At 55.3% G+C, this 26,023-nt stretch overlaps 1 protein-coding gene across 5 annotated transcripts in view; it reads right to left on the reverse strand.

The window, feature by feature from the left end:
- NRG2 (neuregulin 2) overlaps positions 1 to 26,023 on the reverse strand; it is a 179,122-nt gene that overhangs the window by 9,073 nt on the left and 144,026 nt on the right. Inside the window, exons 3-6 of one of the 5 annotated variants that reach the window (XM_068534503.1) lie at positions 22,789 to 22,907; positions 14,217 to 14,337; positions 7,791 to 7,849; positions 2,389 to 2,412 (exon numbers count right to left, since the gene is read on the reverse strand). In XM_068534503.1, the coding sequence (XP_068390604.1) occupies positions 2,389 to 2,412; positions 7,791 to 7,849; positions 14,217 to 14,337; positions 22,789 to 22,907 (323 nt within the window). Of the gene's footprint in view, positions 1 to 2,388; positions 2,413 to 7,790; positions 7,850 to 8,212; positions 8,290 to 14,216; positions 14,338 to 22,788; positions 22,908 to 26,023 lie in introns of all 5 variants that reach the window. The other 4 variants (XM_068534502.1, XM_068534505.1, XM_068534501.1 and 1 more) reach the window with 4 other exon arrangements.

The following is a 26,023-nucleotide window of genomic DNA, read 5'->3' on the forward strand; positions in this document are numbered from 1 at the left end:
GGTTTCCTCCCCCTGCACTGGCTCATCTCTCTGTCTCAGTTGCTACTTCCCCCTCTTCCATGTGGGCTGCAGGGTCCAGGCCCAGAGCTCTCAGGCTTCTTCCTCTCTCCACCTGCCCTTTCTCCCTCCGTCATCTCACCCAGACTCAGACTTGAAATACCATCTGTATGCAGCTGAATCTCACTTTTCTCTCTCCTGCCCTGACCTCTTCCCGAGCTCCAGATTCCTACATCCAAGGGCCATGGCCAAGCAGAAGCACTGATTCCCCACCCTCGTTCCCTGCTCTTCCCATCTCTTCAGTGGCGACACCACCTTTCCTGTTATACCGGCCCCAGACCTTAGAATCATTCCTGATCTTCCCACCCACTCTGATACCTGATCCATCAGCAAGTCGTCTCAGCTCTCCCTCCCAAGTAGATCCCGGATCTGACCACTTCTTCCCATTTCCACTGCTTCCAGCTTCATCCAAGATGATGCCATCTCTCACTCGACAGCTGCCCGCTTCTGACTGGTTTCTCTGCTTCTGTTCCTCCACACCCTGTCCCCTCACCCAGTCTATCCTCTGCCCCGAAGCCACATTGATTTCCAACCATAAAGCAGATCATTTTACTCCTCTGCTTAAAAACCCACAATGGCATCCCCCTGCAATTTGAATACAACCCAAAGCCTTACCATGGTCCACGAGGCCCAGGGTCACCTGGTCCCTTCCTCTAGATCCCACCTGTAGTCTTCTTCCCCATGTCTGCTGTGCTCCAGAGGCACTGGCAGTCTTTCCATCCATCGAACAAGGCAGGCCCATCCACATCATCCTTAACTTGCTGTGCCCCCTGCCTCAAACACTCTCCCCCGATTGTTTGCAGGGCTGGCTACTTCTCGTCAGGTTTTAGCTCAAATGTCACCTCATTGGACAAGCCTTCCCTGGCCACTTAGCTAGAGTAGTTCCCCACCCCGGCTAGGCGCCATCCCATTTTATTTTTGTGTAGCACTTACCCCCACCTGGTATCTTTCCTGTTTGTTGTCTGTCTCACCCTGTGAATCTGAGCACCAGGAGGGCAGGGACTCTGCGTGCTAGATCGCCAGGGTCTGGCCAACTCGGGGGTTCAGTAGAGGTTTGTTGAGTTGGTGTGTAATGAATATACAGACCACCTTTACAGACAGTCACATATTTACGTACGCTCACACTTGCCTCCGCACCCGCTGCTCATGCTCAACCCTTAACAACAAAGATGTTCCACTGCACCCCTCCGTGCGCTCACACCCTGCACTGACAGACCCAACAAGGTGTAAACATGTCGGCCCCCCAGAACAACATAGACACGCACACCTACAGATTCCCCCCCTGCACCCCCTGCCATGATCACACAGACACCACAGACTCGGCCCCTCTCCTCCCCACCCTGTCACAGCAGAGAGACAGACATACTCTTACACATAGACTTTCAGCTCCATCTTCTGAGAATAGCTGATGGTGGCTAGGTGGCCGGGGAACTAGGGCCTCCCCAAATCTGCCACGAGAACAGTCTTTTCATAACTGCAGGCTCTGCACACATCTGGGGTCTGACCCCACCCAAGGCTCAACCCCTCTGAGCCCCTGCCTCTCTCCTGCTATATGTGTGGACCAGGGTGGAGCCTCCCAGCACAAAGCCAGAGAGCTGGGAAGACTGACCCCTCAAAGTCCCTTCCTGCCCGAGGCATCTTCCAGGGGCCAGAGGACAGTCACGAGTGGGACGTGAGGTTCTGAGCTGGGAGGCAGGAAGGCAGGCACCAGAAGCCAGCCCACCGTGGACCCTTGCTGGTGTTGCCCACAAACACATGTGCCACTGTGGGGACGGATCATGAAGGGAGTAACAGCCTCAAGCAGATGGCAAAGCCTGGCAGACAAACACGGGGCAGGCGGCAGAGACAAATGGGTGTTATCAGCTGCCAGCCTGGTGAAGAATGAAAAGCAATGGAAATGGAAATGGGAAAAGGAAGGAGGATTAAGGTCAAATTGAAAGGGATGCCTCTCTGCACAGTTCTCCAAACCAGGATTCTGTGGCTTTCAGACACCTGCTCTCCGAGGGCTCTTGTCTGGCCAACCCACTGGGTTCACACATCTCAGGGGTCCCGCTCCCCTCAGAGAACCCTGGCGACTGGCCCCAGGCAAGGGGGCACTACTGTACACGGGGGCGCAGTCTGAACGCCAGGGTACTCTGCTGTTCATGAGCTTTTCTTGTCTCCCCCAAATCAATGTAGTTTATTACAGGACATCCTGATGGGGACAGGGGGATTTTTGAAATCATCCCTTTTCCATCTGGGGGGAAAGGAAACCAAACATCCAGCACACGTGGTGAGGCTGTGGAGAGGGGCTGTGTGGATGGCTCTGACCGATACATAGAGGCTCCGTACCCTTTAGTTCAAATCCAAGGTGCTCTGGCAGTGCAGAAGAAAGGAGGGTCAGAGAGGGGAAGGGATGGAGGGAGAGATACAGATAGAGAGAGATGGGGGAGGGGGCGGGAGAGAGAGAGAGAAACGTTGGTCAGGACTCTTCAGACACCAGCAGCCAGCCTGTGAGGTGAAAGCAGGTTAGTGGTGTCCCCTCCCAGCCTCCTGAGCCCCTTCCCTGGCACCCAGTCCCCAGGAGCCCTTGATTGGGGTAGAGAGAGGAAATGTTAGGATCAGCAGGCAGGGCAGGTTCTTTAGAGATGAGCTGTGGGGTTAGTACCTGGTGGGGAGGCAGAGGCGCAAGAGTCAGTTGGCAGATGTCCCCAGGGAGGAAAGGTGAGTGGGGGCAGGGGGCGGAGGAGTCCCCATCCTCCCCCTCCCAGCTCCAGTGCCAGGCCTTTGACCCTTTCGAGCCCGTCCTGGAGACAGCTTGCTCAGCCTGAGCTCATTCATGGGGCCCTTCTTTCTGTTCAGAACTAGGGCTTGGGGTACCCAGACCGGCCCCTTGTCCCTGTCCTGCCCCCATGGGCCTCACTGGCCTGCCCATCTCCTAGGAGCCAGGCATGGAGGCTCAGAGTTTGTGTGGAGCAGGACTGGGGAGGGGAAGAGGCCCCAGGCAGCAGGTCACTTCTCCACTTGACACCCCCAACACCCTAGAAACCTGCAGGGGCTAGGCCTCGGGTCCCAGCCTGATCACACGACTTAGGAAAGCAAACTGCAACTTGGAGAAAGAGACGAGTGGGTTCACCTGTAGAACACCTGTGCCCCCTAAATGGCAGCCAATTGCACTCTTTGAAGCTGGATCATGTTGTAAATGTGCAAATTCACGGGTCTTCGAGGTAGACACCCAGGCCATCGAAGGGTTGGATATAAGGGCCCTGCCCAAGGGTCAGCTCTGTCACTGACCCGCTGTGCGACCCCATAGTACCCCGCCTATCTGGCTCTCAGTCTTTCATCAGTTAAATGGGGATCAGGCCTGGCCATGGGATCTCTGAGGTCTGCAACTCGGCTGTCCTTCAGAATCATCCAGACCAATGGAACCAGGCTCTGGGGTGGGAGCCCAGAAATCTCCCCAGTGCTTTTGAAAAGCTCACCTACCATTCTAAGGTAACAGCCAGCACCTGATTGCAGGCCTCGAGTCTCAGTTTTGTCCCTAGTTTGCTGTGTGCATGTGGGCAAGTCATACATAGTCTCTGTTTCCTCATCTGTCAAAAGTGCCTGTACACAGTGAGAGCAGAAACTAACACATTTTAAATCAACTAGACTCCAATAAAAATTAAAAAAAAAAAAAGATGGGCGAGGCGGTGTGCAAGGGCTTGCTTCACTGCCTCTGCACGTGCACAGCAAGTTCCACTAGACCCAGGCAGGAGGTGGAATTGTGGTCTGATGTTGTCATCTCCTGCAGAGGAAGGGGAGCACGGGGACATGAGCAGGAAGTCCTGTGCGCTGTCTAGCTCTGGATCTCTCCCCTGCTTCCTGATAGGGATTCCAGAGGGTTATGCAGTTGGAAAAGGGCAAGAGAGTAGGATGGCTCTGACTGAAAGAGCCTTGAGGAAGATCCTGGGGCTCTGAGCACCCCAGACACTAAGAGAACTGTGGTTCACAGAGCTGGTCTGGGCTCCACTTTTGGTGGTGTTTATATTAGATGAGGCAGCTAGGGCCCAGTAGTGCTAGGACACTTTCCCAAGGTCACATAGCCAATTAGAAGGCGGAAGGGAGACTGGAGGCCAGGTCTCTGGTCTCTTGGGGCTAAGCCATGGCTATTCCTGCCCATTGAGTCCCTGGGCAGACCTGACTGGCTAGTCCTCAGGACAATGACCATCTGGAGAAGTGAGCAGGGCTCCCAAAGCCATTTAAGAGTTTTCTCCTGCATCACTCCTCTGGGAACCAAGTAGTAGCAGCAGCAGCTTTTGGGACTCCTGCCTGGCCTCCCCTTTGAGTCAAAGGCCAGTACTGTTTTGGGTAGACAGTGGTGGCTGGCAGGACTGGTGATGTCACTGAGAAGTCACTAAAAGGCAGCCCTGCTTCCCTCTCCCCGGGGATGGATTCTGAGGGGCCTGCAGCCATGTCAGCCCAGCAAAAAACAAAAACAAAAACACCCCAAAAACCCAAAATCAAAAAAACAGTCTCCCGCTCATCATATTCACTGACTGCCACTCAGCCAGGATGGAGTGATACCACGGAGTCACAGATGGGTCCTACTGAACAGAAATTTGCATACTGACCAGTAACCATGGCAGCCTGATGCTGGCTGGACTCCCAGCAGGGCCAGGCTTATCAGACAACAGGCAAAGTCTTCATCCTGGACATGTCCTACGACACCTGGTCACAGGCACCTGGACAAGGAGGCCCTGATGTTGACCCCGGAGCATGTGCCTGTGTGCTTGTGTGTGTGTGAGCAGGTGTCAGCACATGTGTGTGTGTGTGCAAGTGCAGGCATGTGTTTGTGTGTGTGTGTGCAGGTGTGCGTGCTTTTGTATATGGTGGGTATCCAGGTGTACAAGTTTTGACTCTTGGGAAGTAGAGGGGCTGTCAAGGGAAGAAGGAGAAGCTTTAAAGGGCTACTGCGGCTGCAGGCTCTGTTTCCGTGGCCTCCGCAAAAGGTAACCTGGTCTAGAGGCTGTCCGGGCAGAGGGGGAAGGTCAGACACTTTGCTCAGGACGTGCTGGGAGTCAGCCTCCAGGGGACTGATGCTGCCCCTCTGGCCTCCACTCCCACGCCAGCAGTAGCTGGAAGAGGAGCTCAGCTGTGTTCAAACAACAGCAGGCCCTTGACTAAGCCCTTGGTGTGCATCACTTCACTTCATCCTCACAGCAACCCTAAAGGCATAAATGCCACTATCCCCATTTTACAGATGAGAAAACAAAATCAGAGAGGTTAAATGAGGCCCCAGAACAGTAAGCTCAGCTGCTGGCAATTTTATTCAGGTCCTTCTGAATCGAAGCCTGAACACTTAAGTTAGCATTTTTCACTCCTTTTTCAATAATTATCTGATAGAGCAGTGCATGAAGTGCTCTGGGCAAAGTGCTTGAAGAGTATAAATCCTTTACCAAAAGGTACCAGCAAGGATCCCAGTAACACTAGGCAGAAAGGCTGCATTTCCAGGCTCTTTTCTGGGCTCCCGGGGCCCTGCTGACCCTCCCAGAAGATCTGAGCTGCAAGCTGAAGCAGCCCAGCTGGCAGAAAAGCTTGGACAGTGGCCGAGTTTCGGAGGCTCTGCTGCTCAGATTCAGGATGGGCTGGGAATCCCTGTCCAGAACAGTCCCATGAGCTAGGAGGGCTCTGGGCCTAAGGGTGAAAAGGAATAGGCCCTCCATTGCCTCTCTCCCCAGGTCCTCAGCCCCACCTGGCTGCTCTGCCCTCCTGACCTACGGTCCTCCAATGGGGCTGGATCTGACTCTGCAATTCTTCCTGGAGCCTGGGCTCTGGAGAGTTCTGTTGGGCCACGTGCCCACAGGCTCTGTTCTTATCCCCATGGCCTTCCTCCCTGGCCTCCAATGGGAGGGGCCTGAGGACAGCGCTGCCCCCAACACTCTATTAAGAGAGTTGACCACCTGGGCTGACCAGCCCCGACCTCCCTGGCGCCTCTCCTCTTCGAATCTTGGCTTCCAGGTTCCTGTGCAGGGAATGTCTAGGCTTTTGTGCTGTGGTCTGAGAAGGATCGGAGGACTCCTTTCTCTACCCTGAGCCCCAAACCCCTTTTCTCTAAGGGCTACCTAAATGGCCCCCTGGGTCCCTCCCTCGGCCTCTTCATGCCCAGGCACCATCAATCTAGTTCTAATTCCTCATGGGACCCATCTGTCCTCCCTGGAGAGGAGGAGGTGGGTGGTGGGGCGAGCAGGGGCCTAGCGTGCTCTGGAGGATGGGGGACACGGTCCCGCCTTGCAGGCCAGTGGACTGCTGGGCCCCAAATGCAGTCCATGGCCAGCCTGTGGCTTTCTGCTCTGCTCCACCTCCACCTGATGGCACTTGAAGGCACTGCTCCCAGCCCCCAATAAAACACGCCACAGTTAGGGCCTCATCTTTCAGCTCCAGGGGTCACACTTTTCTCGGCAGACTGTGCAAACCAGAAAGCTCCAACTTCGGAGATGGAAGAAAGGAAGGGAATGAAGTCCTGCATGGGGACTGAGACCAGAGAGGGCCTGGAGAGAGTCACCAGTTACCCCTTGATTCCTTCTTCCCTCTATGCCTTAGTATTTGCGGCAACCCTCACCCCTGCTCCAACATCTAGTTGCACAGATGTCTCTGGTCTTCATGGAAACCACTGCCCTGGGACCTGTTTTCTCTCAATCCCCCTTCCCCACTCTCCCCCATCACCCCAAATCAAACCAAAACAAACTCTGGCCAGATGGAAAGGCAGGCTTTCTGAGAACTTGTTTCTCTCAAACACACGAGCACACGTGTGCACACACTCATTGCCTGGCCCCACCAACAGCCTGACATCCTCAGACAGGGTCTCAGAGGCAGGTGAGGGCTCTGCAAATGCTTCTTCCCATCCTGGCCAGGCTGCCTGACCCCAGTGGTGAAGAGGCCTGAGCCTGGCTCTGAGCAGCTGCAGAGAGAATTCAGTGTTACTGTGACCAGGCAGTACAGCAACATGAGGCAGGGGGTGTATCAGTCTCCTCTGTGTGAAACCGAGCAGGACCCTGCAGGTGCTTCCCCAGGAAAGACCCCCCAGTGACCCCTGCCTCTTGTTTGTAGAAAAGCTTTAGCCTCCTAGGCCTTTCTCCTGGAGTTCCAAAGAGCAGATTTAATCAGAGAAGTGAGAAAATGCAGAAACAAAGGAAAACAAACGAGACAAAATAATAAGAGTTTAGCCATAAAACAAAGTCAAGGACCTTTGGTATATCCTTGAGTTGTTTTGCAGATACTAAAACCCCACCAGGTGTTAGAAGTTAACTACATGATGACCACCCCCAGCCCTAGGCTGATTGGAACCAGAAGGTTGATGATTGAGATTCCTGAAACATCACCCTGTTACCTCACCATCAACCAATCAGAGGACTGAGCATGAGCTGATCACGCACCTCGTGACCCCACCCTCCCACAGTCTTTAAAAACCCTTTCCATGAGCCCCTCGTATTCTTTGCTTCACACCTTACAACTAGCGTTGTTTTTTCTTTCACCTCTATCCGGTTTAGTAGGTTAGCTTTGCTGCGTGTTTGGCGTAGGGGACTCAAGTTTGGTTCAGTAACACGCACAGGCTTCTGAGGAGGACTGAGAGGAGCCTAGGACATCCCACCGCGTTTCCCGGCCCACCCCAATCTCTCTAAGCAAGGCCCCATCCTTCCCACAGGGTGGGGGGTAGGGTGGGGGAAGAACTGTCAGTTACCAGGGAAGGAAAGAAATAGAAGAAAGAGACATACTGGAGAAGTTGACCATTGCGAACTGCTGACACCTGTCCCCGGTGTATCCCACAGGACACCTACCAAAAGAAAGAAAACCAGAAAGAGAGAGCCAGGATAGCAAGACATAGGCATTGCAACACCCCGGCACGGGCTCCTGCCAATGCCAGCTGGGTTCCTTGCCACTGTTACCATTTGTACCGGCCTTGCCACTCTGCCCCTTACCTGCAGCCCTGAACTTTAAACCCAAGGATTAGGCCAAAAATGAAAAAGCAAAACAAAAGAACTAACAAACCAAAATACAAAAAAGAAACAAAACAGCCAAAGATCAAAACAACCAACACCCCTGGCCCTATGTCCTACAACGGGGTGAGGAGTGGGGGGGGACTGCACCCGGAAGCTTTCTAAGGAGCAGGGACTCGTGTTTGTATCTTCAAACATACTTTGCTTAGGATCTGGCATGTACAATCGCAAAGGCAGTTTCTCCAAACATCTCTGTCCGAAGAATCCGTTTGGACATCTGGAGAAGGAAAAGGGGAAAAATCACAGAACAAACTGGCATCATCCGCGAGGCTTAGGTTAGAAATCAAAGTGCACAGTGATGAATGAGAAAACCAAGTCGAGCGCTGGGGCACACTCGTTGCTGAAGGGGCTGGAGTCGGGGCTGGGTGGAGGGCTCGGAAATCTCCTTCAAAAATCTCTCTAATAGATGTGGCTCCAGGTGGTGGGGAAGCGGGGGAGGGGGAGGGAAGAAGATGATTTGGGGAAGCAGGGTGGGGAAATTGGGAACTTACTGCCTAAAGGTCCTAATGGTCATTGAGACTTCCCTTCTGACCTGCCTGGGGCCCCGTGAAGCCAGAATTGTAGACCCTTGGTACCAGGCAGTCAGTAGGCTGGGGGGCTGGGAGTCTTCTGGAATACCAAGTTCTGGGGAGCCATTCCTTCCAAGCCCTACCAAAGGGTTCTCTCCAGGGCCCTGGGCAGGTTTTCTCATCCATGAAACAGACCCCAGAAAGATCAAAGGAGAACTTGGGAATGCTGTTCCCAGACTGTGTGCCTACAACAAAAGGGGCCTTGGAGATGTCTCATCTGTTCTTTCAAAGAGGGTTCTGTGGCCAAGTAAGTTTAGGAAATCCATTCCCAGGCTTCCTTGTAGAGTTGCAGTGCACGCTAGCACATGAAAGGCTATGAAAAGTTCTGTAGGAGGAAAGAGCTGAACTTTCCACTATGTTCCAAATTTATTTGACCTTGGAAGTTGTTTTTTGAGGAATCCTTGTGAACTTACGGTTTGGGGAAGGCTGCCCTAGAGCAATATACACGGGAAAAGCTTATGGGGAACAGGTGAGGGCGGAGAGAAGCCTGAATTACCAGCATCCCGAAGCTGGCGGGCTGAGGGCAGGTGTGGGGCATCTGGCCTCAGGTGGCAAGAATCACGGTGGCGGGGTGGGGGCGGGGCTGAAGCCTGTTCCGCATCAGGGGGCCAACTGGCTGCCTGGGACACCTGCCCTTTCCCCACGACCTGCTCCTCCATCACTGCCTGGCTCGAGCGGGAGTTCATTCTCCCACGTTGTCTCCTGCAGAGAACCACCCACTCCCATCTCCCTGACCTTGTCCTTAACCCCCAAGGTCCACTTCCTTCTGCTCCCTGGCTGCCACTCTCCCCTCGAGTCCCTGTCTTGTAGATTTCTGGGAGACATGCCCAGCCCTTGTACTCTCTTCTGAACCCCAGCAAGGCCAGATACTTAAGGGAAGCTTACAGATAGGGCCAGACTGACCCTCCCGCACCGCCCCCTACTCAAAGATGGGTCTATGCTCTTCTGCCTCTTCTAAATTAGGAAATTAGGTAAGCCCATTACCAGCGTCCCCTCAATAACAGGTCAATGACCTTAATCAGTAAACTTCCCCAAGAGGTGAATGTACCCTAGCATTCTAGTGTATACCAACCATCAGTAGCCCCTTGAACTTACAGGGGGTGATGGCGATTGACTGTGATAGACCCTCACAAAAACCCTGTGGCCTCCAATCTAGCCTGGAGGATTGGGAGTGGTTGATGAGCAGATAGCTGGAGTCTCTCTGGGCCTTACTGTATCTCCCTCAGGGGAGGCAGGAGGCTGGTCCTTGTAGCCGGGGCAGTGTGTGTGCAGGTATGCCTGGCTAATGAATGGCAGTGGAGGGGGGGAAGTGTGTCTGGAGAAGGGGGAGAGCCTGCACGTGAAGCTGATGCACGCTCATCCTGCTGAACAGGGTGGCTCAGAGGAGGAGGCTACAACTTTGTCAATACGTCCTTTTCTGACCCCTCGCCCTCGTCCCCAGTCATCCCAGCCCAGGAAAATGGAGGCAGTGGCTAAGGCTTTCCGACCAGCTCCACTCAGGCTCAGCCCTTCTTCCTCAGCTCTCGGAAACTGATTCCACTTGGGATGGGACTAGAGGCGCAGGAGTGGCTTTTCAAGCAGCAGCATCGTTGGGGGTGGACGATAAAGACCCAGGACGTTGCCAAAATGACTCTTGCAATCAGGAATAAGAAAGAGATAGGCTTGAGTGTGTCCAGTGTCTGAGATTAGCCTGGCTCCTGGAGACAGGAAGAACCTGTGTGTGTGTAAGAGAAAATGGGGGAGTGCGGGGGCAGGAGGGGACAGAGGGGAATTTATTCCCACTGCTGAGAGGATGCTTTCCTGTGGCTCTTGGAGACGGAGGGTAATTGAGCACATCCCTGCGTTCCCGGCCCCACACCCAGCCTGGACTACCCCAACTCTATCCTCGTATTATTCGTGGCCACAGAGTTGCACAGCTCCAGGTGGTGCTGTGGACACCGTGTACAACACGAACAAGCCCCCTGGAGTTGTGCGATATAGTCCTAACCTTCCTGCCCTGGGAAAGTGCCCACTAGCTGAACAAAGGAGAAGTGGGGGGGATGGGCACTGCACGGGGCTGGGAGGACTAACACCTGTGCTGCTCCTCAGGCACTGGCTCCTTTCACAGGGCTTTTGGACACTCCTGTTCTCTCGTTAGCGCTGCTTGTTGAGGATGAGCCACGTCCAGGAGGCTGGGGCTTCCCTAGGGAAGGCTCTGGGGGTGGGCCTACAGCCTCTCTACCCTGCTGCCAGGACCTGGTAACAGGGTACAGGCTACATTAGCCTATCGCCAGGAGCAGGGCCTGAACTTGGCGTGGGTGGCTGGCTGGTAGTGAGTTCCCACCCAAACAGGGATTGACCCCCTGAGTTTCAGGGACACGGGACAGATTAGGAGGAGTGGCAGGTAACAGGCTTCCCAGCCCTTCCCCCCAAGCTGTTATCCTTGACTACGGGAAGGTCTGTGCTCAGGGCTGGAGAAGAGCAGGGGTGAGAGAGGGGCAGAGAGGAGAGCCCACGGGCTGCATCTGGGGTGACAGGCTGGGACTCTGCCTCCCCGTTTTCCCACCCCACCCCCCGGGCCTCAGTTTCTCCTTTTGGTAGCCTGGGGATAATGCCATGTGTGCTGCCCTCACCCAGGGGAGAGGGAGGATGAAGGATGAGGGTGTGCCCCGGGCACTGGAGGGAGTGAAGGGTCTTCTGGCCTCATGAGGGGTGTGGGTGGAGAGGATGAGCAGGCAGATGGGCATGGGATGGGGGAAATCACCTGGACATGGGAGCAGAGGGGATGGGGGGTGAGCTGATGGGAAAGGGAGGCATGCCACTGGTATGTGCACAGGGCTGGAAAGAGAGTCTTGTTCTGTCATCATCCCCTGAACCAGTCCCCAAAAGTCACGCACCAACCGTGCTCTATAAAAACACGGAGAGAAGAGGAGAAAGCAGCAAGAGGAAGTGCAGAGGCCCCTGTCTGGCCCAGACAGGAGGCGGTCACCTTGATTTGGACCCCCGTTTTCAAATCCCCCTAAGCTTTCCTTTTTTAAAACAAAATTCAGTATCAGTGACACTGTTTCTTTTGGCTCTGAATTCTAGAAAAACAGGAGGGACGGAGTGTGCCTGCTTTCCAACACTCCCCGCAGGGCTCTGAACCAATACACAACAACAAGTGTCAGAAAACCAGGAAGGAAAACTGATTTTTGTAGAAACTGGAATGAAACTGACCAGTCTAGTTTCATTATCCAAGCTAAGCGGAAATGCAAAAAAATCAAAATAAAAAGTAAACAAACAGCACAAATGGTACGACGTGAGTTCCGTTTCCTAAGTTCTTTCCTTTTTATTCCATGCATTCCATTCAGGGTGTCATCAGGAACCCCAAGAGGCCTACCCCCCTTCCCTCCCAGCTCACCCACCCCCAGAATGGCCTCTGGGTTCTGCCCTGCCCCCCTCCCCCCTGCCCTTCTCCAGCACAGCTGTGAGGACCTGCCCTCCTGATTGCAATCCCCGCCAGGGATGCCCCTCTCCCCTGAGGGCTCAGGGCATCAGGGAAGTTGGTTTCAGGAGCCCTGGCTGGGGCTGACCCAGGACAGGCTGAGATGGGGAGGTGGTGGTTCTGGGTACCAAGCTCAGGTTCTAAGCAGTGAACCCCAGTTGCCCTGGTGGGGAGGGGAAACAGGACAGCATCTTCACAGTGGCTCAGGCTCCTGCCCTCTGCTCCTCTCAGACTTAGCTGGGCGGGACCCAGAAAGTCCTAGGGGTACAGCCTTGCGGCAGGGCCCCTTGGGAATCCTATAGCTCACTACTCTTTCCCACACTAAACTCTGGCACTGGAGTCCTGGGTCCCATGGCCCTCCTCAGCCCTGACACCTGTCCCGGGTGGCTGAAACCTTTTCTGTCTGGAGCCAGTGACAATGCTGGATCCCTTCAAGGTTCTGGGATCCAAGGGGCTAGGGAAGAAGAGAGGCCTGGTGTGTATGTGTTTGTTGTGGGGGACAAGAAGAAGGGGTCCAGGGCTGGCCCATCTCTGTGAGGTATTCCAGAACGCTTATGCATTTCTATAGATCTATTCCAAAGTGCTCAGAGCATTTTCAAGGCTAGAATGTTCCCCAGGGTCTGTGGCACTAATGTGGCAGCTTCCTAGAGGCAGAAAGAGAGAGGAAGGATGAGGGGCTGAGTCTGGACTGAGAACTTCCCTGGGGGACCTGCTGTTGCTTTTGGGACTGTCCCTTGAGATTCAGGATGGGGAAGGCCGGAAGGCGGATGGCAGCAGGTGAAAGGTGGAGCCGAGGTGGATGCTGGCAAAGGAGGCCAGCTGGAGCAAGAGGCACAGGTGTGCCTGGCAGTCCAGGCTCAGCTCACCCAGCACTGAGGGAAGGGCGTGAAGGAGGTGTGGCCCCTCGTTATCACGCTGTGAGGTGGAGGGGTCTTTGGCCAAGGCTGTAGTCAGGAGGGAGATGCAGCTCTGGAGCTGGAGGCCAAAGGCAGGAAAGCTGAGGAGCGCTGAATCTGACCTTATCTGTGGGGAGGGCAAACGCCTCTCTCCGTGAATCTTCATCAGTACTCTGTTGGCCCTTGCCCAGATGCCATGGCAGTGGGGCAGCTTTGGCACATCGCCAGTGCCCTAGGCTTGGGCTGCTTTGAAACCCAAAGTTGTGAACTAGGCCTCCCTCCCTCTACTCAGGATCCGGCCAGAACCTGTGCTGCCCTCACCAAGCTCCCCTACCTGTTCCTTGCTCACCCACCAGAGAATCTGTCAAGGGGGCAGTGGGGGCCCGGCTCCCAGAAGATGTGGCTGGGCCTGAACAAGCCCTCCCTGATCACTGTGCTCCCACCTATCCTGTTTGCTAAGGGTGGGGAGCAGGGGGTCCTCAGCTCCTGGGAGTTCCTTCGGGGCAGCTCTTGGGGGGAGGCAGAGTCCCAACATGAGCTTTTCCTCAACCCTGACCTCCCCCACTCAGCCACACCCAGAGTGATGTCCTTGCTGGTGGCCCTTCACTCCCCAGAGAGGGGCTAGGGACTGAAGTGGCACAGGCAGCAGCCAGGGCATATCTGGGCACTGGGGTCCTGCTGGGCAGGGAGAAGAGCCAGGTCCTGAGGCGAGCACTGGGGGCAGAGCCCTCTTCTTCCCTCAAGGCTATAAGAGCAGAGCTCAGCTAGCAAGGGCTCTGGGACGTTTGCCCTTCCTGACCCTGCCAGGCTCCTCACTGCTGGGGAAGATGCACCCTGGGCAATGTTCATCAGAACAAAGTTTGGAAAGTTGCTGAGAGATGGGGAGGGCAAGAGAGAGAGAGAGAGAGAGTCCAGTGCCCCGGGCATAGACTGGTCTCGCCATCTCCCTAGAAGGTGTTGGTGAAAGGGTGGACGTTGGAAGATGGGGTGGGTAGGGACCTGGGAAACTGGGACTGCAGAAGCCCTGAGCCCTTTAGAGCTCACATGTCCCTGTATTCCAGGAAAGGGCTAGGAAGTGGGGCAAACCTCCCTGTCTACACCCCTTGGAGACCCCTTATTAGTATCTTGAAGCTCACTTTTCCTAGAGCCCTCCACTTCTGCCCCAGCCTCTCTCCCCCTGCTCTTGCCCCCATGCCTGCCCCCACTGGTGACTTACTTGCAGGAGAGCTGGTTGATGCCCTCGATGTAGTAGCAGACGCCTCCGTTGACACAATAGGACTTGGCTGTCTCGTTGCACTTGCGGGCGTGCCCCGACCAGGATGATAGGGTAGTGCTCACTGGAGGTACGAGAGACACGTGCCGGTGACCCACTGAGACCACCTCTGGGCCCCAGGAATCACCACCTTCATGGCCCATCTCAGAGCTGGATGATCAGAGACTGTAGGAATGGCTGGGGTGGGGGGAAGGTCTGGTGGTCCCTCCCAGGTCACCAACAAGGCCAAGGGGAGGCCACCGTGAGCTCGGACCATCTGCCCAGCACCACCTTGCACCCTCGCTCCAGGCAAACCTTCAAAGGCTGGGAAGGTTTTCTTTTTTTGGAGGGCCTGAGAGGCTAGCAGAAACTGCTGCATCTTCTGGCATAAGGGCCCACCTCTGCTGCGTGCCTGCCTGCCTGCCTGCCTGCCTGCCTTTCTGGGGGCTCCGCTGCAGGTGGATGAGGCACCATGTCTTACGTGGGGGGCAAGTCACAGGGGTTCAGGGAGGAGACATTTATATCTGTCTGCCCTGCTGGGGCTCTCATGGAGCAGGGCGTGATTACAGGGAGCTGGGCTTTGAGGGGAATGGCACCTTTTTGGACACTGTAATTTTCTGCAATCTAGGGACATGTGGGGAGAACCCTAGCTTCCGTCTCTCCCCTCTTTGTCCCAGGGTTGGGCCAAGCCGCCCAGAAATGCTACAAAGGCCGCTATGCGCGTCTCCATAAGCATCCAGGGCCGCCTTCATGTCCTCCCTCACCAGGCAGCCTCCACCTCCCCCACCCGGTCAGCTGTTGCCTCTGGAGGGAGCCTCCAGGCCTTGGACAGCCCAGGCCATAAATCCGGGGCTTCACGTTGCTGGGGAGAGGGCTGGGGGACAGCTGGGGTGTGGAAACTAGGTGACAGCAAGACTGGGCTTCAAGGCTGCTGACCCAGACTGCACACCTGATGGATCACATTCATTTGATAAGCGAAAATCACAAAAGCACTGCTCCCCTATGGGATGGCATCCAGAAGCCTGGTTTCAAGTGAAAATTCTTGCCCCAAATTTCAGTCTTTATCTGTTAGCTAACCTCTTAGGCTGTGTATCCATACTGGGCAGCTAGAAACCGGTTCCTGCTCCCCCCTCAGCTTCTGTGGCTCTGAGGGCCTCTCATGCCCACCCAGCAGTGGCCTCCTGACTGAGGTGGCCCATCCTACCTTGGCCGGTCCTGTCTCCTCAGGGGTACTGAGTCTCCACCATCCCCCGAAGTAAGTGGGGGGATGAGAGGAGGAGGAGGAGGGCAGGCACTTGGCGCCCTGAGTGTTTAGACGTGTGGGGAGACAGATGGAGCACGGGACTGGGAGTGTATACACAGCTCTGCCTCTGTATATGTCTGAGGAGCTCGCTGATAAAACCCAGCGGGTAGGGCCAGCTCCCACCTTCCCTCCACATCATGCCTGCTGCTAGTCTGGCATCCTCGAGCCCCACCCCTGCTGACGTCTCCCACCTCTGCTCAACCCCACACAAGGCTGGGACCCACATGCTTCTGGGTCAGTGAGACCCAGGGAACTAAGAAAAGGACAGAGGAGACAAACAGCTGAAGTGACCACGCCTATGAGTTATAAAATCTCATTGCCGGGAGGACCCTAGAGGTTGTCCTGCCCTTCGGTTACATTGCCAAGGAGGAGTGAGGAAAGAGAGCAGGGAAGGGCCTTCCAGAGTCCAGTGTGTGTTGTAACAAGGCCTCAGGGCTCCTAATGTCTGGCTGAGCATTCTCACCAGGCACCTGGTCCCTCAGGTAAGAACACGTTAGCACCAAGGCTTGATGGGAAGACGAATGCAAACACGATGTGGACCACGGGCCTGAGTCCTCTCATGGGCCTTGGCCAAGCCAGAGAAATCTCAGGGCAGCTTGATGCCCTCTGCAGCCAGGGGTGGAGGAACCTGCCCAACGCTGGGCTGCGTGCGCAGCGGGCAGAAGCGAGGATGGTTGGCAGGACCACAGCCGCAAGCTTGGGCCTGTCTGCATGCACGTCTGTGCTCACTGAGGCCTTGGGAGGCAGAGGACGACTCCTGAGGGAAGACAGGGCCCCATCTGGGATCCATGGCCTAGGGCTGCCAGAACCATGTCATGACGGGGACTAGGCTGGGGCCCCAGAAAGGTACAAAGGGAGGGCAATGGGGGAGCCGGTTGTAGAAGGTGTGGAGGGAAGTGACCATAGGCCTTTCCACCTCAAAAAGAAGTACCTTGAGGCCACCCCTGTGACGGCAGGGCCCTCCCAGCTCACGCCAGAAGATTTCCGCACTGAAGAGGTGCATTCGTGCTATTCCAGCACACATGGGCTCCTAAGGCAATGTGTCACACTCCCTTGTCAGCCTATTCGTATTTCTTCACTGTGTTCTCCCGTGTTTGAGGATGTGAAGATGACAAATGACCTCCAAGTGGGAGAATTTGGCCGCTCCCTGGATACCACCGTGGGGATGGCACCTGGCCACCCCAAACTCAGCTCCCACTCATCTGCCCCAGCCACTTGTTCCTCTAGCCTTGCTCATCTCAATGACTAGACAGCACAAACCAAAGGCCTAGAGGGCATCTTTGATTTCTGGTCCTTCTCTGTCCCCCTAGCCGTCCATCACCGAGGGCTGCCTTCCTACCTCCTCCTCAGGCTCTGTCCATGTCTCACTACTGCCTCCGTGGTCTCTTTCTTGGATGGCCACGATCACCTCCTCGCTGGTCTTTCTGCCCTCACTCTTGCCTTGATCTCTAACCTTTTCGCTTCGCAGCTGCTACCAACCAAAGTGGTCTTTAAAATATGTAAATTGATCAGTCGCTTCCATTATCAAAACGCTCCAATGGCTTCCATTCATACTCATAATAAAGTCCCCCCACCCCTCCCCAAGTCTAATCTGGGCCTAACCACCTCTCCTGCTTCATGTCCTGTCCCTCTCTTGCAGTATATTCAGACTCCACTGGCTTAGTCCAGCTCCTCTAAGAGGCCACGTGCCTTCTTATCCAGGACTTTCAGAACATCAGTGTCTCAGAGAGGCTGCTCAGGCTCCTCCTTTACTCCTTCCCTTAGCTTTGTAACTTCTCCTTGCAGTGCTTATTCTAACAATTAAAGGACTAGTTGTGCAATTACTAGCTGTCCAAAGCTTAGCTCCTCCACTAGAATGTAAGCTCCATCTGGGCAGAGGCCATGTCTGTCTGCTTCACTGGTGAACGAACCCCAATGTCGAGCACAGTGCTTGACATGTAATAGGTGCTTAACGAATATTTACAAATATTTCTAATGAGCAAATGGACATCTGATTCTTGAGAGAAAGGTACCTTCTTCTACCATCCCAGGGTCTAGTCTGGTCTCCTTGGCTGATGATGATATCTTTTCTGTAGGTTAAAGCATTGTCTCTTACTAAATGCAAATACTCCTGGAAGGTCATTAGGGAAATGAAAATCAAAACCACCGTGAGATAGCACTTCACACCCCCTCAGGTGGCTGTATTTAAAAAAAAAAAAAAAAAAAAGATGGATAATAACAAGTGGTGGTGAAGATGTGGAGAAATGGGAACCCCCCCCCCCCCCGCATACTTTGCTGGTGAGAATGTAAAATGGTGCAGCCATTTTGAAACACAGCTGGTCATTCCTCAAAAAATTAAACATATTTACTATATGACCCAGCAATTCAACTCCTAGGTGTATACCCAAGAGAACTGAAAACATATGTCCACACAAAAACTTGGACACAAATGTTATAGCAGCATTATTCATAATAGTCCAAATGCGGAAACAACTAGAATGACGCAACAACCTCAGTTGATGAATATATAAACAATGTGGTAGACCCAGGCAATGGAATTATTATTCAGCCGCGAAAAGGAGAGAAGTACTGATACTACTACAACATGGATGAACCTTGAAAACATTATTTTAAGTTGAAGAAACCAGTCTTGAAAGGCCACATATTCCGTGATTCTATTTATATGAAATGTCCAGGATAGGTAAATCCATAGCGGCAGAAAGGAGATTCTGGTTGCCAAGGGCTGGGGGGATTTAAAGAAAACACCTGGGAAGGATAAACCCAGGAAGCCTCTATCAGCCATTAGTGTCTTGGTGTGAGTGAGTTTATTGGGTCTCTGAAGAGAAAATGGGCCGGGAAGGAGCTGATGCTGCAGAGATGCTCTGCCTGCTGCCAGCTACTGCTACTGCTTTCCTCCCTTGCTCTTGGAGAAAATCTCTGCTCGTCTTTCAAGGCCCAGATCAAGTGTCTCTTCATCCTGTAAGGCTCCCCTCCCGCCTGCCTGGGATGCCCCCTCTCCCGTTGTTAAGTTGCCTGTCTTTCCTCTTCAGTGTGTTAGAACAGGCAGACGCTTTGAGTTCAGGTTTTAGCTTCCTGCCATTTGAGGGGACTCTGGGAGCCAAGACTGTGACCCCTCAGCGCTCAGAACAGCATCTTGCTGAGTTAGGCCTTGCTGAAGGCTTGAGTTGACGGTACGTACACATGGGTGCGCCTGTGATTAAACAGCTAGCCTTTCTAAGCCCCCAGGTAAGGGGCAGGCCCAGAAGCCTCTCCAGGGCTTCCACGATCCTGTGACACCCCAGGTCACACCTGCCTGCCCTCTGGGGCAAAGCCAGGCCCAGCCCGATATCCCAGGACTTGGTACAGCCACCCCGGGACAGTCCCAGGTCCTTTCACCTGGAGATGAGAAAGCCGGTTTCACAGAAGTGGGTTACATCAGGCTGATTGTTTTGTTAAAAGCACCACGAACTTCTTGCTGACTCTTCCTCCTCTCACCCGACTCGGGAAAGCCGTCTCTTGTGAGCTGGCAGAGCTGTGGCTGCAGGAAGGGTCAGCTCTGATCTGGAGAAACGGGGAGTGACTGCTAATGGGCATGGGGTTTCTTTCTGAGGTGATGAAAATGTTTTGGAATTAGTGGCAAGGATTATTCAACTGAACATACTTCAACCCACTGAACTGTATACTTTAAAAAGAGTGAATTTTATGGTATGTAAATTACACCGCCAAAAATTGATTAAAAACACCTGGGAAGGGTAAACCCAGGAGGTCTCTATCAGTCCTTAGTGTCTTGGTGTGAGTGAATGTATTGGGGCCCTGAGGAGACAAGGGGCCGGGACGGAGCTGGTGCTGCGGAGATGCTCCCCCTGCCGCCAGCTCCAGCAACTGCGCCCCCTGCACCCTTGCTCCTGGACAAAACCTCTGCTCATATTTCAGGGCTGCGGTGATGCCCCTTGGGCAGCCACTGCTCCTTGCCAGCCCTCCCATGCCCTCTTCCGGCCGCCCCACCCCTGTAGCCCTGCCTTCCCTGGGGCCCAGGCGGGCCAAGGCAACCCACCTTGGAATGAGTCAGAGGGGGGCAGGCACAGCGGCCCGCCACCCGCCATCCACCCCCTCCCCAGGGTGGGGTTGCTGCCAGTCTTCCAGGTTCCACGGGTAAACAAGGAGCCTGAGCATCTCTACCTGGGAAAACGTTCCCAGTGGGACCTCCTGGTCCCCTCCAGTGGCCCTGTTCACCTCCCCACATCAAGGGTAGGCTCTTGCCTGCGTGGACTGAAGAGCAGCTGAAGAGGTGTGGTGTGAGTGTGTACACGTGTGGCAGCGGCGATAGGTGCACAGGAGGTCAGGCTCAACGCAAAAAACCTGCGCATCCCAGAACTGTCGGAGACGGGGCTGAGAGATCACCTAGCTCAGCCGCAGATGGGAAAACAGAAGACTAGGGAAGTGGAGTAACTCGCTCAGGGGTGCACGACAGAGCTGGAATGAGCCCAGAGCTCTTGACTCTGTCCACAGCTCTGCCATGCCGCTCTCCTGTCTGCTGGAGGGACGAGAGACACGGAGCCCTCAGGGCCCAGCCCAAAGCTCTACTGTCTGATCCCTAACTGATCAGAATAGGGGCTACTGAGGGCTGACAGGAGCCCACATGTGGGGTGGGGCTGTGACTTATCTGAAGGGCTCATGATGGTGGACACTAATGTGGTTTCCTTCATGGCACGGCGGCCCTTTCTTCTTCCTCTGCCCCCAGCACTGCTCTAGGGAAGTGCCCCCGTGCAGTTTTGGCAGGGCCATCACTCACAGTACTCTGCCTCTCAGTGTCCCCTCTGCACACACACGGGCCTGACGAGGATGATGGCACCCCATCCCCCTGAGCACATGACCGGGCCGAGTGGGTACAGGACCAGAATCCATCCTTGTGATTGTATAAGTGGAAACAGAGGCAAAGCTATCTCTTTTCCCTGGGTGGTGCTGGGATGATGGAAACCTGGAGCTGAGGCCACGGCCTCCTCTTCCCAATCCCTTCCCTAAATGTGGGAGAAGCCCACTTCACAAGAGGAGAAAAAGAGGCCAACATGCCATGGGAGGGGGTGTCCTGACCCCTGCTCTGAGGTCCTGGACTCTGTGTGTCTAGGGCCAGTTCTACCTCTGGACTTCTCAGCTTTAAAAACCAATAAATTCCTCAAGGTACTTTTATGTTGGGTTCTTATCAGTTCTAACCAAGAAAGTCTTAAAATATAAAACAGGCAACCTCAAATCCAAAGTGGATCTGAGAATGTCTGCCCACTCTGGCTGGGGGTGGCAGATGTTGGGCCCCAGCGTGGTCCACTTTCCCAGGCTTGAGACAGGCTGGGAGGAGCAGGAGGTACCCCCACTGCAGCCCTGCCCAGGCTGGGCCACGTGGAGTCAGGAGAGGCCCTGGAGCAGGGTCTGTGGTCTTTTCTGTGATGTTTACCAGGTGCTGACTAGAGCCTGGCACTGTGGAAGGCCCCGGGGCTGGAGGGGTAAACGGGCTAGACATGGCCACGTAGAGCTTAGAGGGGCTCAGTGTTTGCCAACTACTTTTTCATTGTGTAGCTCTACGCTGTTTGACTCTGGGCAGAATATTTAACCTCTCTCAGCTTCAGTCTCCTAATGCATGAAGTACTCCGTGGGGTTGAGTCAGGGTTCCAGAGGGAACATGGGGCCTGGCACAGAGCATGCTCTCAGGAAATGGTAGTGATTACTGGAACTCCTGGGAAGAAGGCATCCTCCCTGCTTGCCTCACTCCTGGGTTCACAATTCCACCCGGAAGGTCACACCCGCAAAGAAAGTTCGGCAACAGGATGAGAGCTGAAGAACGATCTGATAGAATTGGAGAGAGAGATACACAAGACCACAGAGGGCCGAGGAGTGGCCCAGGAGTTGGGTCTGCGCTGGGAGTGCCACTGCGGTGGGCTGGACTGGTCAGGAGGATAGCTGCCTGGGAGAGATGGCGCAGGAGGAAGAATAAAAATGGGAAGGAGAGACCGACCACAGTTAGGGTCGGAAAGGTCATTTGGGTCGGATTTGTGAGAGCTGGGCTGTGGGACCGAGTCCTTGTTCCTTGGCTGCATGGGTGGGGGAGTGACAGGGCGAAAGCATCTTGAGGCTGCTGCTCTGGTCCAGGTTCAGCAGGGATGAAACCTGGGCCAGGATTGCCCCTGAGGTGGGGTTGGAATGAAAAGGACAGACGTGAGTGAAAGATCCAGAAAGAAGACGGACCAGGACTCGCAGACTCAGACCTGGTAGATCCAGTGGTAAGGGAGATGGAGGAGCTGAGAGGCTGCGAGGACAAGGGAGGTCCCTTACAACACGGCAGACCGGGTCTGAGCCAGGCTGTCCTCTGAGGGTCAGAGGGCAGGGTTCTTGTTAGACTGCGCTGGGTGTAGGGGGTACTGGAGGGCTGTCTGGTGGAAACACGGGATGAAGGGAGATGCAGGACTGGACTCTGTGCTGGGAGCAAGACTGGAAGCGAAGCCAACAACCAGGTGGCCAAGTGGTACGCGGAGGCTGGGTGTCAGGAGGAGGAACGAGAGCTGTGGGGTTCTGAGGACTCAGGCTAGAGTGGAGGGGGCGCGGCCTGAGGACGGCAGCCTTGGTGACTTTCCAGTCAAGGGCGATAACCAGAGGACAGCCCAGCAGGGAGGCTGCCTCCATGCCGAAGCTGGAGCTGCCTCTGCGGAGGGGGGAAGCGAAGGGTGCCATGGGCTCCTGACCTTGCACGTTTCCCAGGGAGGGGATGACCTGTGGGAGAGGGTCCTGCCATCTCTGAACTGAGGCTGCCCCCAGGGGCCCGGGGCACCCAAGCCTCCCACCCGTGGCCCTGCGGAGCCGGCTGCCTGCACTCGGGCGCCCAGCAAAGCAGCGGGCAGGCAGCTCACGCGCACCCTGGGTCTGCCTCTCCCCGGAGCCCCGCTTCTGGCAGCCCAGCCTCCCATAATTGCCTTCTAAAAATATCCTTCCCCCCACCCCCACCTCTTGATTTCAAAATATTTAGTTTTCAGGGTATTTAAAACGAGAGCTGGCGGCTCTTCCAGGTCCAGATAACAAAGCTAAACATTTATGCTTCGACTGCATTTCTCTGAATCGGCTCAGATCTTGGGGCTTGATATTGGCAGTGGCAGGAGGGAGAGGAGTCAAGTGCAAGATGGATCATGTGCGGGCCTCCCTAGGGCTGGGGGGCAACTGGCCCACCCCACAGAACCCCTCTAGGACCCCTCCCTTCGTTGGGGGACCACCTACCGCTGTTGACGAAGAGCCGGCCCCTGACGGTGTCCTTCCCCAGGATGTTCTCAGCCTCGCAGACGTACTCCCCAGCGTCCTCCACCTTCACCTTGTTGAACTGTAGTCGTGAGTTCTTTCTGGTTAGGGAGGGGATAAGAGGGGGAGACGCGTGAGCCAGGGCTTAGGTTGGCCGTGGCTCCCCAGCAGTCACCCAGAGGTCACCTCTCCCTGCACAGCCACAGCGTCTACGCAGCGTGGACGGGAAGTAGATTCCCTCCGACCAGCCATTGCTGGGGTCCAGGTGGAGTGCAGAGTCCCCAGGGCTGGAGGGAGACCTGGGCACTCAGGAGAACATGGGATTCTAAGTCCATGAATCCTCACATTCACTTTTCCAGGGCTGGGCCTCCTCTGTAATCATTTTTCTAGGGGAGGAAAGTGGAGTCCTTAGGAAGTCGCATGGCCACCTCCCTCCTTCTCCTTTAGTGCCCTTCTCTCAGGCCCGCTGCGTCTCCCCCCACCTCCTTCCAGTAGAGCAGCTGCTGGCTCACAGCTACCTCAGCCTTCCCTTAGAAGCGGCAGCCCCGTCACTCTAGATAAGCCAGGCCTATTTCCAGATACCCGGCAGGGCCACCGATCTAACAGGTTCCCATGGCAACTGTGCCCAGCCTCCCAGTCCAAACCTGTAGCTCCCTCCTGCCTTTGTGTCGGCCCTGCCACTAAGGGGCACTCTGTGGCCTCCCCAAGGAGTTTCGCTTCATTCATTCAACAAATGTTCACTGAGTGCCTTCTGTGTGCTGGGAGCTTGGATACCTCAGGGAACAAAAAGATCCTATCCTCAAGGCCTGACTTGACCCTCGTGACTAATCTGGAGGAGGACAGGGCAGGACAGATGGGAAAACTGAGTCCCAGAGGGGCTTCCGGACTTGTCCAAGGGTACCCGGCAAGGCAAAGGCAGAGATGGATGAGGGGCTGGAGCTGGTGAGGACTTGGGCCCCAAGCAGCTCGTGGGCTGTCTCCTGGAGCCTGATGCTGAGGCTAAGCCCTCTGTGCAGGGCTTTGCACCCAGCCCTGCGTGCCACGAGTTGTGGGGCGAGGCCTGGGCAGAGACTTCAGTGCTGTGTGTGACTCCAGGGCACCTGGCCCTGCTTCCCCTCTTCTTTCTGAAGACCCTGCCAAACCTCTCCTTCCTTCCGTGGGCCTCCCTGCACTTGCCCGCGGGTGCCTGGGCTCCGTAGGATCTGTTCAAACCTCCCATCCCTCCCTCTGCCCCAGTGCTCTTTAGGGCCAGTCTGAGCTCCGGATTAAACCCTGGGACCCCCGCCTGGTCCCCGGGGGAAACAAAAAAGTAGCGTGAAAATTTCTCAACATGATGTAACCTCCCCCTCTTTTAGTCCCGAGTTAAAAAATCAGATTCCCAGAATATGCGCAGTGGGTTGGAGGAGTGGTGGCATGGGAGGTAGGGTAGCCGAGCTGTCCTGCCCTGGGCCTAGGGATGGAAAGACAGAGCCATGAAGCTGATGGGGGAAGGTGTGGATGGTGAGCGGAGAGGCTGCACCAGGGATGGAGGAGATGGCAAAATGACCCACATCCCTCCCCGGGCTGTGCTTTGGGGACCTACCTGTCTCCTGAGCTCCACCTCAGCCTCTGATGCTGGGCTCTTCCCAGACCTCCTCATTCCAAGATCCCCCAAACCAGCCTCCATGAGCTTGTCTTGTCAAAAAGGCCCTGTTGCTGTGGTGATGTCCTTGCCGACATTACAGTGACAGCTGCCTGACTCCGTTCCACCCCTCCCGGCTCACGCCGTTCTCTGTCTCCTTGGCCCGGTGTCTGCCTACAACCCTCTTCTGTCAATTCAAGTTTGTTCTCTTCATTAAACAGAGCCCTGGAGGCCCCTCCGGCTAAGACAGCATTTCCTTCCTGGCTCCAGCCTAATTAGATGCCACAGATCTCAGCTGTCCCAGAACCAGGCTTCTGCTTCCTGACCACCAGCTCTTCCCTGACATTAGATGAGCAGAGTAGGGGATCACCTGAGGGTCTCCGGGTCAAGAAGGTATAGGGGACACAGACTCAGAACTTCCTTGTCACCCACCCACAGCTGAATTCAAAGGAGCTTCCCTCACACGACATGACATGCAGCAGGACAAGGTGGAGCTAGGCTCACAGTTATCTGGGGGAATGAAAGCTAAAACCAGAAGGAAGGGCTTCCCGTATGGAGGGGTGTGAGATGTGTGGAAAGGTGGGTGTGCAGGGAGAGCCCCTCCCCTTTGAGGTACCAGAAAGAGACAAGGGGACAGAAACAATGACCCCTAGGTTTGCTGGCTGCAGACATCTTGGGTTACCAGGTGTGTGATGATCTCCCCAGTTCCAGGAAGGTGGCCCCAGCCTTGCACAAGAGGCTCTGGGGTCAGGGCTGAAGGGGGGCCTCTGTGGGGCTCTCAGGCCCCTAAGGAGTGCGGGCAACTACGTTTCTCTTCTCCTCACTCCTAGCTCCAGTCCGAAGCCCCAAGGACTCAGGACTCCCTCCCACCTTCTGGCAGGCCTGGTGCCCGCTCGCTAGGCTGACCCAGGTCTGCGCCTGTGATGGACGCCCCTCCCCTCCTTCCTCAGCCAGTTTTCTGCTGGCAGGGACTAGGGATCTGGGCGGCTGCTTCCTCCACCCGTCCGCACGTTTTCCTCAGTGCCTACCTCCTGCTGCCTGCCCGAGGGGCCAGTTCCAGCCTGCCCCTCATAAATACGGGAACACTCGGTTCTGCACGGGTGGGCTCCATGCCCAGGGCTGGGGAGGGGGGCAGTTTTCTCCTGGCACAGGAAGCCTTGGGTGAGACACCTCAGTGGGGCAGCCCCAGAGACAGGCGGCACCCACTGGGAAGGGGCCTCCGTAGACCAAGAGTGATGTCAAGACAGAGTGTGGCCTGGGCAGAACGGAGCGCTGGGAGGGCCAGAGTGCAAGCTGCAGTGTGGGCAGAAGGAAAGAGAAGATTTTGCCAGAAAGAAGACACCCGCCCCTAACCCCTAGCCCCCATGCCAGGTGAAGTACGTGTCTAGAGGTGGCAGCTCTCTGAGTCACAACATGGGAATCAGAAGTTCTCCATCATGGCCCCTCCTCCAACCCATCGCCACACTGCAGGGAGCCCAGGGGCATGATGGGTGGAGCAAGGCAGTTTCAGAAATGCAGCAGATGGGACAAGGTCCTGACAGGAAGGGGGCAGAGGCACACTTCAGGCTCTCAGGGGTCCTTAGTACCCAGGAGGAG

This window comes from Eschrichtius robustus, chromosome 2, assembly GCF_028021215.1.
Source record: "Eschrichtius robustus isolate mEscRob2 chromosome 2, mEscRob2.pri, whole genome shotgun sequence".
Classification (NCBI taxonomy): Eukaryota; Metazoa; Chordata; class Mammalia; order Artiodactyla; family Eschrichtiidae; genus Eschrichtius; species Eschrichtius robustus.